Consider the following 14652-nt stretch of genomic DNA (forward strand, 5'->3'; position numbering starts at 1 on the left):
TGTTAAAAGTAATTTTTTTTCTCAAATTCTGTTTTATTTTTTTACTAAATTCTATGTTTTTAACAAATTGTCTGGATTCCATTTTAATTAATTCCATTTTAATTCCATTTTTAATAACCAAAAACATAATTTATTTATTTATTCAGAAATACTCTAATTTTTCAAGTAGTACTATCATTACATTACATTTCTGTCACAATTTCTTCAAGTTAATCCAAACTTTTATTTTAACGTTTCTGTTTGTCTATGATATGACAGTAGTTTTTAAATTCATTTTATGATGAAGACACACAGAACATGCAGGATACATATTTTAATAGTCTTTTTGCAGCTTAATATTCACAAATACTAGTCCATAGCTCATTTTAAATTTAAATGTACTGATCTACTTTTGATTTATTCATTAAACAATTGACAAATTCCGTTGGCAATTCCGGTTATACAGTAAATTCCATTTCATGAATGGATTTAGCTGTTCCGGATGTGTTTTCTACATCGCAGAAAACATAAGACTCTACATAATCATGAACATTCTTTGTTGCCATTCAACAATATTCTTATCAAATAATTACAGATTTATAAAATACTAAAATAAGTTTGTTTCAGGACCAACAACAATATTGATCTGGGAACTTGGCATTCTTGTATATTTAAGTAATTCTTCCTGATATTTAATTAATCTGTTCATTTTTGCAGATTTCCACAGCCACCGTCAGCATTGTCATCACAGATGTCAATGACAATGACCCCACCTTTGACCTCACTCTACCCAGAAACCTGACTGTCAGGGAAGAAGAGGCCAATGTGTTTGTGGGTCAAGTCAGGGTAAGTTCCATGCCAAACTAAATCAAGTATCTTTAGTTTTGGTGAGTTTGTCAGCTTCTGAGGGTCCCGTGTGGTTCACACCTGCGGCCCCTTCAACTGTCACGCCGCACAGATCTTCAGACATCACTTTCTATTGTTCCCTAATTAAGTCATGGTAAATTACAGTCATTAGTCACCTTACAGTCTGTCCCTGATGACTGCTTCTGTTCCGCCCTGCCAAGCAGTTAGGTTTTTAATTAGCGTGTTTGATTAATCATGCTTTGGTTGGTTAGAAAGATAATCAATGAGAGATGCGTCAGGCTTTCATTCACAATGCCGTGTTGTCATCGTGCGTCTCTTTACCGCTCATTTGTTGCACTGTGATGTCTTGATCATGGAGTTCGGTGTGGATGTGATTGACAGCCATGAGGTGACGCAACGGTGCGTTCGTGCATCAAGAAAACCGCGATTGAAATCATTTAGTGCGTGTTGTCCTCATATGACATGATATTGTTCTCAGAAAGTAAGTACTCAACAACTAAAAATTAGTTTTTTTAGATGTTGCTCCAGTTGGATCCCTCCCTATGAGCTGTTCTCTCACTTTCCATCATCTTTCTTTTCATTTCATCATCCTCTCATGTTCTGTGTAGTCTGCCATGTTCACAACAAGCAGGTGCTCACCAAACTTTGAGTCCTTGCTCTCAAATTCACAGGCACATCCCTGTGGAGATCAAAACCACCTGGATTCTTATTGCACTGTGACAGCAAACAAGCGTATGCATACGGACACTAACTTCACACATCACAAATGCACATCAGCGTGTTCCCTGCTCTACAGACACTTACAGCCCTGTTCTTTGCCACAGGCTAACATGTCCAAAAGGCTTAAGATACTATTCACGCTGAGAGCTTCAAACAGGGATTCTGCAAAACAATCCATTTTGATAGACCTATTCACATTGGGGACTAAATTTGTCTGCTAACAAATCAAGGGTTTTGGAATTAAATTAAACTGATTAAATTAAATTGAACTGAATAAATTTAATTTTATTTAATTTTATCTTTTTTTATTGCAGGACAATACAGTTCATTTATGTAAGTGAGGCTAGCAAAATAAAGTAAACTGTGACATATTATACCCAAAAATTCTTTATACTACATTGGACTACCAGTAAAATTGATAAAAAATTTGGGACCAAAAATTTAAATTGACACTTTGACCTGACCATGTTTTGTTACATACCTTTTTATCAAAATTATTTGACATTATCAAGATTAATTTGTTCTGACAGTTTAACTCTTTAGTTAATTTAGTTTATTTTATTTTGTAGTAGTAGTAGTATTAATAATAGTAATTAAGTTATTATTTTTTTAATATATTATTATTTTCTTTTATTTCATTATTTCATTTTATTTTATATTATTTAATATTTTATTTAACTGAATAATTTATTGTTATTTTATTGTATATTTTATTTATTTATTGATTTGTTTTATATTATTTCATTTTGTTATTTAATTTTACATTTTTTATTTAATTCTATTTTTTTGTATTTATTATATTATATTATATTATTTAATTTTATTTAGTTTAGTTTTATTTCATTTTTTTATTTTTATGGGTGCTTAGTAAAGGTGAAACCAATATTGTGTATCCCAATTTGAGTCATTTTATATCAGAATAAAAGTATATAGTTATCAAATTGGAGGATACAAATGTTATATTAAATGAATAAATTAAACATTTATTTTATTAAAACAATTATTTAATTTAATTATTTAATTTTATATTAAATAAATTACATTTTATTTTATTGTATTTATTTTATTTTATTAGTTCTTTTTATTTTTTTTCATTTATTTTAATTTGTAATTTTTTCTTTTAATTTTTTTATTTTATTATGGATGCTTGGTAAATATGAAACCAAAATTGTGTATCCCGATTTGAGTCATTTTATTTTAGAATAACAGTATATATTTTAAATGGGAGGATTAAAGTTTTACATATTAAATTAATAAATTAAACATTACATTTTTTTATTGAATTTAATTTATTTTAACTTAAATCATTCTTTCATTCACTACAGCTCAAATTGGCATTTTATTAGCAAAGGTGCATTAAATGTATCAGAAGTGACATAAAAAGGCATTTAAATTATTACCTATAAAAACCTTTTCATATAAATACTGTTCTGTGAACTCTCGGTTGATCAAAGAATTCTAAAAAAAATCATGTTTTCAACAAAAATAATAAGCAGCAAAATCATCCTATTTTTGGTTTGCAATTCATTTCCATTGAAACAACTCCTTTGAAATACACTGCCATTCAAAAGTTTAGGATCATTAAGATGTTTAATTTTTTTTTTTTAAGGTCTTTTCTGCTTATTAAAGCTGCATTTATTTGATTACAAATACAGAATTCAAAGCTGAATTATTGCATTACTGCAGTCTTCAGTGTCACATGATCCTTCAGAAAGCATTCTAATATGCTGATTCATTATTAATGTTAGAAACAGTTGTGCTGCTTTTTTTGTTTTGTTTGTTTGTTTGTGATACTTTTTTCAGGATTCTTTGATAAATAAAATGTTAAAAAGCACAGCATTAAAAAAATATAAATATTTTCTAACAGCAATACACATTCAAAGTTTGGGGTAAGTCATTTTTTCTTTATTTCTTTATTTCAGAGAAATTAATAATTCAATTCAGCAAGGATATATTAAATTGATAAAAAGTAATAGTGAAAACTTATATTCTTTGAAAATATTTTATCTTTTATACATATTTATACTTATATCTTTTTAACTTTTTATTCATCAAAAAAATCCTGAAAAAATATTGAGTAGCACAACTGTTTCCTGATGATTTTTTTCATTATTGTTGGGGTTTTTTCATTATTTTTTTTATTTATTATTATTATCAGTTGTAGCCTGGTAGTATTAATAATAGTAATTAATTAATTAATATATATATATATATATATATATTTTTTTTTTGATCTGTTGCATTACCTTATTTAATTTCATTTTGTTTTGTTTTATTATGTATGTGTGTGTGTGTATATATATATATATATATATATATATATATATATATATATATATATATATATATATATATATATATATATATATTTCATTTTATTTGATTTAATTTAATTTAATTTAATTTAGTTTTTTTTTTTTATCCAATGGTGTGCTTGGTAAAGGCGTAATCAAAATCTCTATTTGTGTAATTTCATTTTTTTTTTTTTCATTTTATTTATTTTAATTTCATTATTTAATCTTATTTAATTTCATTACATTTTCATTGTTTTCATTATTTCATTCTATTTTGTGTTTGAAAGAAATTAATACTTTTATTCAGCAAGGATGTGTTAAATTGATCAAATCTGATATAGAATGGTGTTGTTAGAAAATATTTCTATTTTGAATAAATGCTGTTCTTTTTAACTTTTTTATTCATCAAAGAATCCTGAAAAAAGTATCACAGGCTACAAATAAATATTATATTAATATATATTAATACATTAATAATTAATATTAATATTAATAACATTAAATATTAATATTAAATATTATATTTTATTAATTATATTTTAAAGTATATTGAAATAGAAAACTGTTAGTTTAAATTGCAAGTATTTTTGATCAAATAAATGCAACTTTTTGGGCATAAGAGACTTCTTTAAGAAACATTAAAAATCTCTAATACTGTATAAGTATTTAATGTGCTATAATTTGCTATCATATTTTAAAAAGCATTTTGCTAATCTTTCAGATTTATTATACATGCATCTTTAATGAACATTAGTGTGTGACTGTAAATGAACTAAATATACTTTTAAAAATAAGCATGTCATTCAAAATGAACTAGCGAAGGCAAAAAGTTGAATTAAAACTTAAATGGTGAAATATTTGATGGAATAGCAGTCAGCAGTGACGTTAGGAAGCGGGTTTTTAATGATGTATTGTGTAAAGTGTTGTTTGTTTATTTATCACTCTGTTTACATATTCATTCCATTAGTTAATTATTGAGGCGAGCAGATGCCATGTAAGTGTGCTGTTTGATGAGTGCTGCTGGTGAGAGGGCCACGGGCAGCACTTTCATTCCTCTGCGCTCAGATGCGGCTGTAATTTCTCAAGACTCAGACATGCCCTTTTCATTTCACTTATTTCCATTCACCCGCATTTGGATTTTGGCCCTTCATCCCCCTCATCTTCCTGTCCCTCTTCTCATCTCTCCCCCTCTCTTCTCCCAGAGTCTGTGTCGTTCATGTCGCTAACCCGGCATGCTTCTCTAATAACCCCCCCAGTTATTCTCCCCATCTGCATCTGTAATTACTACAGGAAGGAATTATAGCAGGCACCTCTGAAGCCATTACAGCCGAGCGCTGCTTCCCCGCTCACATACAAATGAGCCTCTGTAACCATGCAGGAATTAAGATTAGTTCAGCAAGCCTTTATTTCTTTGCCCTAAAGGACCGTCTGCGATTATTTTCTTCTTTTTTATTTTGTTCTTCATTCTGCATTATTTATTATTATTATCAGTAGTAGCCCAGTAGTATTAATAGTAATTAATGAATATACATTTTTAATTGTACATTATTTTTAATTTGTTATTTTATTTTATTTTATTTTCATTGTATTGTATTATTTTGTGTGATTTTCCATTTTATTTCATTGTATTTTTTTTATTTTTTAAACTGATTTTCATTATTTTCTTTTAAAACATTTAAAAAATGTGTGCAATTTTGTTTCATTTTATTTTCATTTTGATTTATTTTCATTTTCATTATTTCATTGAATTTATTTTTTATTGTTTTCATTATTTAATTTTATTTTGTGTTATTTTTTAATTTTGTTTAATTATTTCATTGTATTATATTTTATTTTCATTTGGATTTAGTTTAGTTTAGTTTATTTTATTTTCATTATTAATTTTTTTTCATTATTTTTTCATATATTACTTTATTTATTTCATTATTTCATAGTATTTTATTTTTTCGTTTGATTTCATTTGATTTAGTTTAATTTTATTTTATTTTATTTGCATTATTTATTTTATTTATTTTTTCATTTGCTTTCATTTGATTTAGTTTAATTTAATTATATATTTTTTATTTATATTTTTCATTTTGTTTAATTGTTTCATTTTATTTGTTTTTATTTCATGTTCATTTTATTTCATTATTTTGTTTTATTATTTTTTTATTTTATTTGTATTTTATTTGTATTTTTTTTTCATCTGATTTCATTTAATTTAGTAAAAAAAAAAATTTTTTTTTTTTTTTTTTATTATTCTTGTTTATTTATTTTTTTTTTATTCAAGGATGTTCTGTGGGTGCTTGGTAAAGTTGTAACCAAAATTGTAACATTGATTTGAGTAATTTTATAACAGAATAATTATACATAGCTATCGATATATATATATATATATGTAATCTTCAAAAAAATATCACAGTTTTCACAAACATATTTTCAATATATGTTCAAACAGAAAAATAGAATAAAAAGAATTTTAAATTAAAAAAAAAAAAATATATATATATATATATATATATATATATTTTTTTTTTTAATATATATTTTTTTTTTTTTTTTAATTCTTTTTATTCTATTTTTCTGTTTGAACATATATTGAAAATATTTTTGTGAAAACTGATATTTTTTTGAAGATTCTTTGATAAATAGAAAGTTCAAAGGAACAACATATTGACTTAGCTTATTTACTTATTTATTTTACAACATTACACATTACAGAGAAAGTGTTTCAGTTTAAAATCAGTGAGAGTGATTCAGTAGCAGACTAACTTGATGGCTGCAAACCAAAGCATGATATAAATCAAGATTTTTCAAAGAACTAAAACTGTTGAATACATAATAAAATGTATAATCATAAGTGCATGTCTCTATTTTCAGGCCACCGATCCTGATGCCGGGCTCAACGGTCAGGTCCGATACCGTTTGCTCTCCTTTATGTCTCTGTTCACCATAAACGCCACGGGCAGCATCTTCACTGCGGTTCCGCTGGACCGAGAGACTCGAAGCCGGTACGATCTGATCGTGGAGGCGTCAGATGGAGCGGTGGACCCCCGCAGGACCACCATTACACTACTGGTGGAGGTGACAGACATCAACGACAACAGCCCTGTGTTTTCCCAGCCTGTCTACAACGTCAGCATTCCAGAAAACACCCCGGCAAGAACCGTCATCCTGAGACTCAGTGTAAGCGTTCTCTCATATCTGAATCTTCATGATTTGACGTCGCTGAGTGGCATAAGCTGTTGAGAAAGTTAAAGGTGAAGTGTGAAATTTCTGCCTCCGTTTGACCCGGACATCTAACCTGACTTTGAGAAAGGAAGGAAAAGCAGATTGTCTGTGGGTGGGTGTTTATTTATGTGTCTGTCTATCTGTGTTGTGTCTGCTGGCCTGACAGTAACTGGCTGATTATGTGTGTTTAGTTTCCCCTGAGATGGTGGGGGGGGGGGGAACGTCTCTGCATTTCCCTGTTTATTCCTGACGGGCTGCATATTTAACTAGATAAATATTGACAAGCTTGACAGACCCAGTGTGAAAAGCAGGAGGTGCTGTCTTGTGGTAAATGTGCCTCTAAACGATCACGCTCTTGGGACTTTTAGCAGAACGCCAACGTAACAACACAATCACCAATGAATTTTACATAAACTAGAAACAAATATGAGCATAAAGTCTGAGAGATGAACTCACTAAACCGTTTAACGTGCCAAACTCACTCTTGGATATCACTTGCAGGCTGCAAAATTTAGCCAAACATGAAAATACTGTTTTCATTTTCTCATCCTCATGTCATTCCAGATCTGTATGACTTTATTTAGGTAAATATCGATGGTCTGAAGATGTTGCTGTGCACCATTGATGTAGATTTGGTTTGAAGCATCAAAAGGTTAAGAGTAAATACATTTCTAAAATTAATTAGCAGAATACAAATTAAGAGAATACAGAATACAAATTGCATTAAGCATTTTTTTAACAAATATATAAAAACAGGTGGTCATATGATGCCTATTTATATTTATTAGATTTTGTATATATATACTGGTCAAAGGCTTGAAAAATTAGGATCTTTTGCTCATCCAGGCACTATTTATTTGATCAGAAAAATATAGGGGAGAAAAACAGTAATATTGTTAAATTATTGTTATTACAATTTTAAATAACTCTTTTTTTATTTTGGATATTTTTGAATAATTTATTCCTGTGACAACAAAGCTGATTTTTTAGCATCATTACTCCAGTCTTCAGTGTCACATAATAATGTAATATGCTGATTTGATGCTCAAGAAGCATTTATTATCATTATTAATGCTAAAAAGTAAATAAGAAAGAAAGAAAATAACATTAAAGACATTTATAATGTTATAAAATATTTCAAATAAATGCTATTCTATTAAGCTTTTTAGCACAAAATCTGAAAGTAAATATAGACGACATTAAAGACATGTATAATGTTATAAAAAATATTTCAAATAAATGCTGTTCTTTCAATGTTTTTTTCATCACAAAATTTGGAAAAATAAATAAATAAATAAAAATATAATTAAAGACATTTAGAACCTTATAAAATAGTAGAAAGTAAATTATGTTATTTTGAACCTTTTTTAACACAAAATCAAAGAAAAACAAATAAAAGTGACATTAAAGACAATTATAATCTTTTCAAATATTTCAACATTCAACACTCAATTTTTCATCACAAAATCTAAAAAATAAATGAATAAATAATACATTAAAGACATTTATAATGTTTATAAATTATTTCAAATAAATGCTGTTCTTTTGAACCTTTTTCAAAACAAAATCCGAGAAATAAATAAATAAAAGTTACATTAAAGAAGTTTATAATGTTATAAAATATTTCAAGTAAATGCTGTTCTTTTGAACATTTTCATTACAAAATTCAATTAAGACATTAAAGACATTTATAATGTTATAAAGTGTTTGAAATAAATTGTTATTTTGGATAATTTTTTCATCACAACATCTGAAAAATGAATAAATAATACAATTAAAAAAGTAATTTTAAAGACATTATAATGTTATAAAATACACAAATAAATGCTGTTCTTTTGAAGTTATGCATCACAAAATTTGAAAATAAATAAATATGACATTAAAGACATTTCTAGTGTTATAAAATGTTTCAAATAAATGTTGTTCTTTTGCATATTTTTCATCACAAAAGAAAAATATGCAAGAAATAATTAAATAAGTGACATTAAAGACTTTTGTAATGTTATAAAATATTGAAATTAAATGCCGTTTTTCTGAACTTTTTTCTTCACAAAATTCGAATGAATGAATGAATGCATAAACTGCTTTCTAAATTGATGATAATATTAATAAATGAGTACCAGTAATAACTGAGCACTACATCAAGCATACCAGTTTTGAGTGGTAATGTGTATGTGTGCATGTGCATGTGTATGTGTTTGTGTATGTGTATGTGAATGTATATATTGAGCACATATTGTTTTAACATCGTGTGTAGATATGGCCAGATGTCACATGTTGGTATACATGTCCAATCTGGCCTGAAACAATATGTGTTCAGATACACAACACTATCAGCAGGCACAATTGAAAAAAAGTGAATTTTAGATTCATATTGAAGGCAAAATAAGGTTATGTGTTTGCGGGCGGTGGATGAGGGCAAATGAATGACACTGTTTGAAGACAGTGATCTTGCCGCTTTATTTTTATCTCGCTGTGTCTGACACCTTCTGGTCCCCGCAGCACTGGCTGGTGTCAGAGCGCCGTGGGTCCTGGTGACAGGATCTGGTCCGGGACTGATCAACTAATCAGATTCCCTGTGCTGCTTCTCTCTGGGGGTCCCGAGCTTTATTTATATACTTCTGAAACCTTGGAGATCAGTGTAGAATTTAATTCCTTGTGCCTCCCACATCAAAGAAAGACACCTGAAAGGTTCCCACACCCTTAGAGAGACAGAGCTGCGCAGAGCGCCTGTGCTGTGCTGCCTGTTAGCTTTCACTCCTAATAAGCTTCAGATGCACACGCATGTGGAACGCAACTATGACTCTGTGGGGGCTTAACATGTGCAGTGGCCCCAGAATATATCTGGACACCTGAGGCATACTTAGAAATGCATAAATGTCATTGCATTGTACTGTATAACAAAATATCCAACCAAGTAGGATTCATTTTAGGATAGCTCAAGCACACTTTTCATATATAACATTTCACACCATGATGTTGAAAAGTTAGTTTCGAGAAAATGTCCAGTATTGTTTGGATTGATATCTTGTCATCTAATGCAGTGACATTCAAACATTTGTATCCCAGATAGAATGTTTGCTGCTCGCCTCCTATGTGATTAAGGAAATCAAAATTGGCCTATAACTATATACAGTAGTGGCCAAAATTATTAGAACACTAGTATTTTCACCAGCTAAAAATGGATTTAAGTCAGTTATTTCTATCTTTTGCTGTAGTGTGTCAGTAGGAAATATCAGTTTACATTTCCAAACATTCATTTTACCTTTAATTGTTATAATCCAGTCAGATTTTTGTTTGCACAAGGAGTCTGACAACAGCCAGTGCTCCACACAGAGATCTGACAGACTAAATTCAGAAGAACTGTGGCAACTTTTCCAAGATGCTTCAAGAGACCTACTGTACCTGCAAAGCTACCTGAAAAACGATGCGCAAGTGCACCTAAGGCAAATGCTGCTTTAAACGCAAAGGATAGTCACGCCAAAAGTTGATTTAATTTAGTTAATAGAATAATTGATAAAGAAAATCAATTTATGACATTATTTTTGACAGCATCCTCATTTTACAGCATTTTTACACAAGTGCCTAAAACTTTTAACAGTGCTGTAGCCTTGCAGGTAGGTTTTTCAAAGCATCTTGGAGATGTTGCCACAGTTCTTCTGGATTTAGTCTGTCTCAGTTTGTTCTGTTTCTTCATATCATGTCAGACAGACTGGATGATGATTTGATCAGATCTCTGTGTGGAGCACTGGCTGTTGTCAGGCACCTTGTGCAAACAAAAATCTGACTGGATTATTACGATCAGTGGCAAAATGAATGTTTAAACTGATGTTTGCTACTGACACACTACAGCAAAAGATAGAAATAACTGATGATAACCATTTTTAAAACCAATCTGATCATTTTTGCCACCATTGTATATAAAAACGTTGTCAGACTCAAAAATCTCACTGGATTATTACAATCAATGACAAAATAAATGTTTGGAAATGCGAACTGATATTTACTAATGACACACTACAGTAAAAATAGAAATAATTTATAACTTAAAACCTTTTTCAGCTGGTAAAATAATAGTATTTTAATCATTTTGGCCACCATATAAAACCAGCAGGAGAACAAATCTTTTTAGTGAATGGCTTCAGAAATTCACCTTGATGAATCTAAATTCCTACCACTAGTAGTAATGGTTATCTTTGTGTAATCCAGTAAATTTATTTTGCAATGACTTGCAAACCACTCTTACGGCTTCAGCCAGTCTCCTCCAACCACCTGCCTCATTTCCAGTAGGACAAAACTGAATCAGTTTCATTGAATCAACATTGAATGAACTCCTCTGTAATGTTGCATAACATAGTTAGAATTTAAGTCTTAACCCACTGGGGTCTGAGGGTGTTTTGGGGCCCTGAAGAAGTTTTGACATGCCCTGAAATTTGTGCTTTTTTCAGTATCTTAAAAACATGGCTAAAATCTGATTACATTGTAATCAGCCCAAATTGGGCTTCAATAATATTCAAGCAACATGTACATGTTTGGAAACATCGAATGCCCTTTTTCTCAAGCTGGTATGATTCTTTAAGGTCTTCATGAAGTGAACATACATTGGTTAAAATTTCTCAATGGTTGTGTAAAACAACACCTATTTACCTTGTAAAAAATGACTCGTTTTGGTGCATGTGTCTTTAAATGATAATAAGCTACTGCTCACTCCACCCCTCTCTTCTGTTTTTTTTTTTTTTTTGTGCGTGTGTATTTGGTGGTGCATTACCATCAAAACAAACAAACAAAAATGAATCCACGGCATCCTCAGTGGCTCTGATGTCAGAAAAAAAGAAGACTCTTATGTTCACTTTTCCATCCAACTACAAAACACCTGCATTTCTTACAAGACATTGTTGTCTTTACAGCTGCTCGAGCGTGGATTAAATGGTGGACGGTGTAGAACTGGCTGATGGCGGAAATATACAAATACAGGGCCTGAGCAGTATGACATCAAAATTAAAATGGCTTGATAAATGAGACTGTTTAGGTTTTTTGGGGTTTAAAAAAAATTTTATGTTTTTTTTTTTTAAGGGGGGGGGGATTTCAGAATCCAGACAATTCCCAAGTCCCACCCTACTGCTTTTGAAGTTAGGTTTCACTTTCAGTCAAAAGTAGGTCTGGTTACAGAAAGTAAAATGGGCTATGAACAGCATTTCATGTTGTCCACGAGGCTGTTTAAAGATCTCTGAGGTCATCTGACCAGCCAGTGGACAGCTGAGACAGTCCAATCAATTGCAGTGGATAAAATCAATTGTTTTACTGTGCCTTTAAGGAACTTTTTGGGCTGCTTTATTCCTGCAGTACTTGGCAAAGTGTGGGGTCATTAATTCTCTCTTTTTTAACCTTTATTCTCTCTGTTCTTGTTCCTCTGTGTTTTTCAGGCGGTGGATGCTGATCTCGTCTCTAACGTGACCTACAGAATAAAAACAGAAGCGGCTCGGCAGCTCTTCGCCGTGAACCGTCTGACCGGCGCCGTATCAGTCCTGCAGGCGCTAGACTTTGAGGACTTGGCAGCAGGAAACAGCACCTACACGTTTGAAGTGGAGGCGTTAGATCACGGAGGAGTTCTTCCTCCCGGAACCGCCACAGTCATCGTTAGAATCACGGTAAGGCTGCTAAGAGCCAGCAAAGCGCTCATCAGCTTTAAAAAAAACCCCACCGTTTTGTCACACCAGTCTCAATGGCAGCACGAAAAACTCTCTTTCTGAAAGTTCACCAGGTTCCAGTCATCAGTGGTTTGAAGTTGGGGGAAGGAAGCACATTTTCATCAGGTCTAGTGGCGGTGATTGGATTAGAGCTTTCAAAGCCCGTCCGTAGTGTCTACATGCTAACGCTTCTTGCAGAAGCTCCGTTGACTCTGTTCCAGTAATGCCTACAAAAGATTTGATCTCTGAATTCAATTAGTCTTGAAAGAGAAACCTCTATGTTGGCAGGATTGTGGGCGTTGTTTACTGGATCCTCGCCTGCGTTTGCCTGCTTCCCTGTTGTGATATTTCTGGTTGACGGTGACAGGAGTGACAGACAAAGCTAGGTTCTGATGCTAGCCTGGCACAGCTATTCCAGGCCTGAATGACTCATTAGCTTTGTGACTGCAATTATGTGAGGATTTTAACGCGAGCGCTCTCCATCGCCTCCGAAGATTAGCCGAGGGATCAGAACAGAAGGATTAGCCTCCTCCAGTTTACAGCAGCTGGAGCGAGTGCGAGTGAGAAATAAACTTGAACTTCATGTAAAAAGTTCCATTTTTAATTATGTAAATCTGATAGAAATATGGTGGTTTTCAGTGAGGGGGGAAACATATTAGCATTAGTGAAAATGAATACTCTCAGGAAACACTGTCAGGAAAAAAAGGTACAATAGCTGTTGTCCTTTTAAAAGGTATATCTTTGTACCTTATTTACCCCTAAAGGGTGCATATTAGTTTCTTATGAAAGGGTACTGCATTGTTTATAATTACTACTGCAGGGGAAATTAACTTTAGTAACATGGATCAGTTAATGCTTGGAAAAACACACTCAAATCACCTTTTCTTGTTTTGGCCAGAGAGAGCGACTGACCCGAACAAGGTCGTTCCAAACAAGTCCTTCGAGCCGCTGCCAATGGCTCATTAAATCAGTTTTGCTTCCTTTGATCACTCCAGTCCGTACTTGCCAAACTGTGGGAAGTCCAGAGCAAATACATGCAAATGAGCGCCGACCCACCTCGCCGCAGGGTCGCTTGCATTTATCAGAGTAATCTGTGCTTCTTTAGTTTAAGTTCAAAAGGTACTATTCAATAAATTTAAAATGTAGTTCCTTTGTGTTTTTGGACAATCATTCAGTGTGTAAATATTTATGATTACTAGCATCAATTTATTAGATGCAGTTAATTATGGCATTTTGTATTTTATAATCAATGTTATTTTATTATTTATTTACTATTATAGTCTTTAATATTTTAAACATATTTTTATTTGTATATTTTCAGCTCCGTTCATTTAACTTTTAGTCATTTTGTTATCTGCTTTTGTCATTTTTAATTAGTAGTATTTAGGGTTAATTTATTTTTATTTTAGTTTTATTGCTTATTTTAGTTATTTATTTCTTGTTAGTAATTGGATTTTTTTCTAAAATCTCAGCATTTAAAAATCAATAATAAGATAAAAAAAATATGTTATTGTTAGTCCATTATAACAACATTTTGTATTTCATAATCAATGCTATTTTAGTATTATTTATTTACTATTGTAGATTTTAATTGATACATTTGATATATTTTTAATATTATTAGTAGTATTTAGGGTTAATTTATTTTCTTTTAGTTTTGTAGTTCATTTTAGTTAGGTATTTTCTATTAGTAATTTTAGTGCTTCAATTTTTTTTTTTTTTTTTTTTTTTTGGATAAAATCTTGAATCTCAGCATTTAAAAATAAGATATAAAACAAGATATAAAAATTATGTTATTGTTACACCATAATAACAAATTACTTTTTATGATGCAGTTTTTTGGGCTTAAAATTTTAAACCCCATTCACTGCCATTATAAAGTCTGGAAGAGC

At 30.9% G+C, this 14652-nt stretch overlaps 1 protein-coding gene across 1 annotated transcript in view; it reads left to right on the forward strand.

Moving 5' to 3' along the window:
• Positions 1-14652, forward strand: part of pcdh15a (protocadherin-related 15a) — a 213659-nt gene that overhangs the window by 107677 nt on the left and 91330 nt on the right. Inside the window, exons 16-18 of the mRNA XM_073834580.1 lie at positions 697-825; positions 6723-7028; positions 12497-12721. Of these exons, the coding sequence (XP_073690681.1) occupies positions 697-825; positions 6723-7028; positions 12497-12721 (660 nt within the window). The remainder of the gene's footprint in view (positions 1-696; positions 826-6722; positions 7029-12496; positions 12722-14652) is intronic.

This window comes from Garra rufa, chromosome 2 (assembly GCF_049309525.1).
Source record: "Garra rufa chromosome 2, GarRuf1.0, whole genome shotgun sequence".
Lineage (NCBI taxonomy): Eukaryota > Metazoa > Chordata > Actinopteri > Cypriniformes > Cyprinidae > Garra > Garra rufa.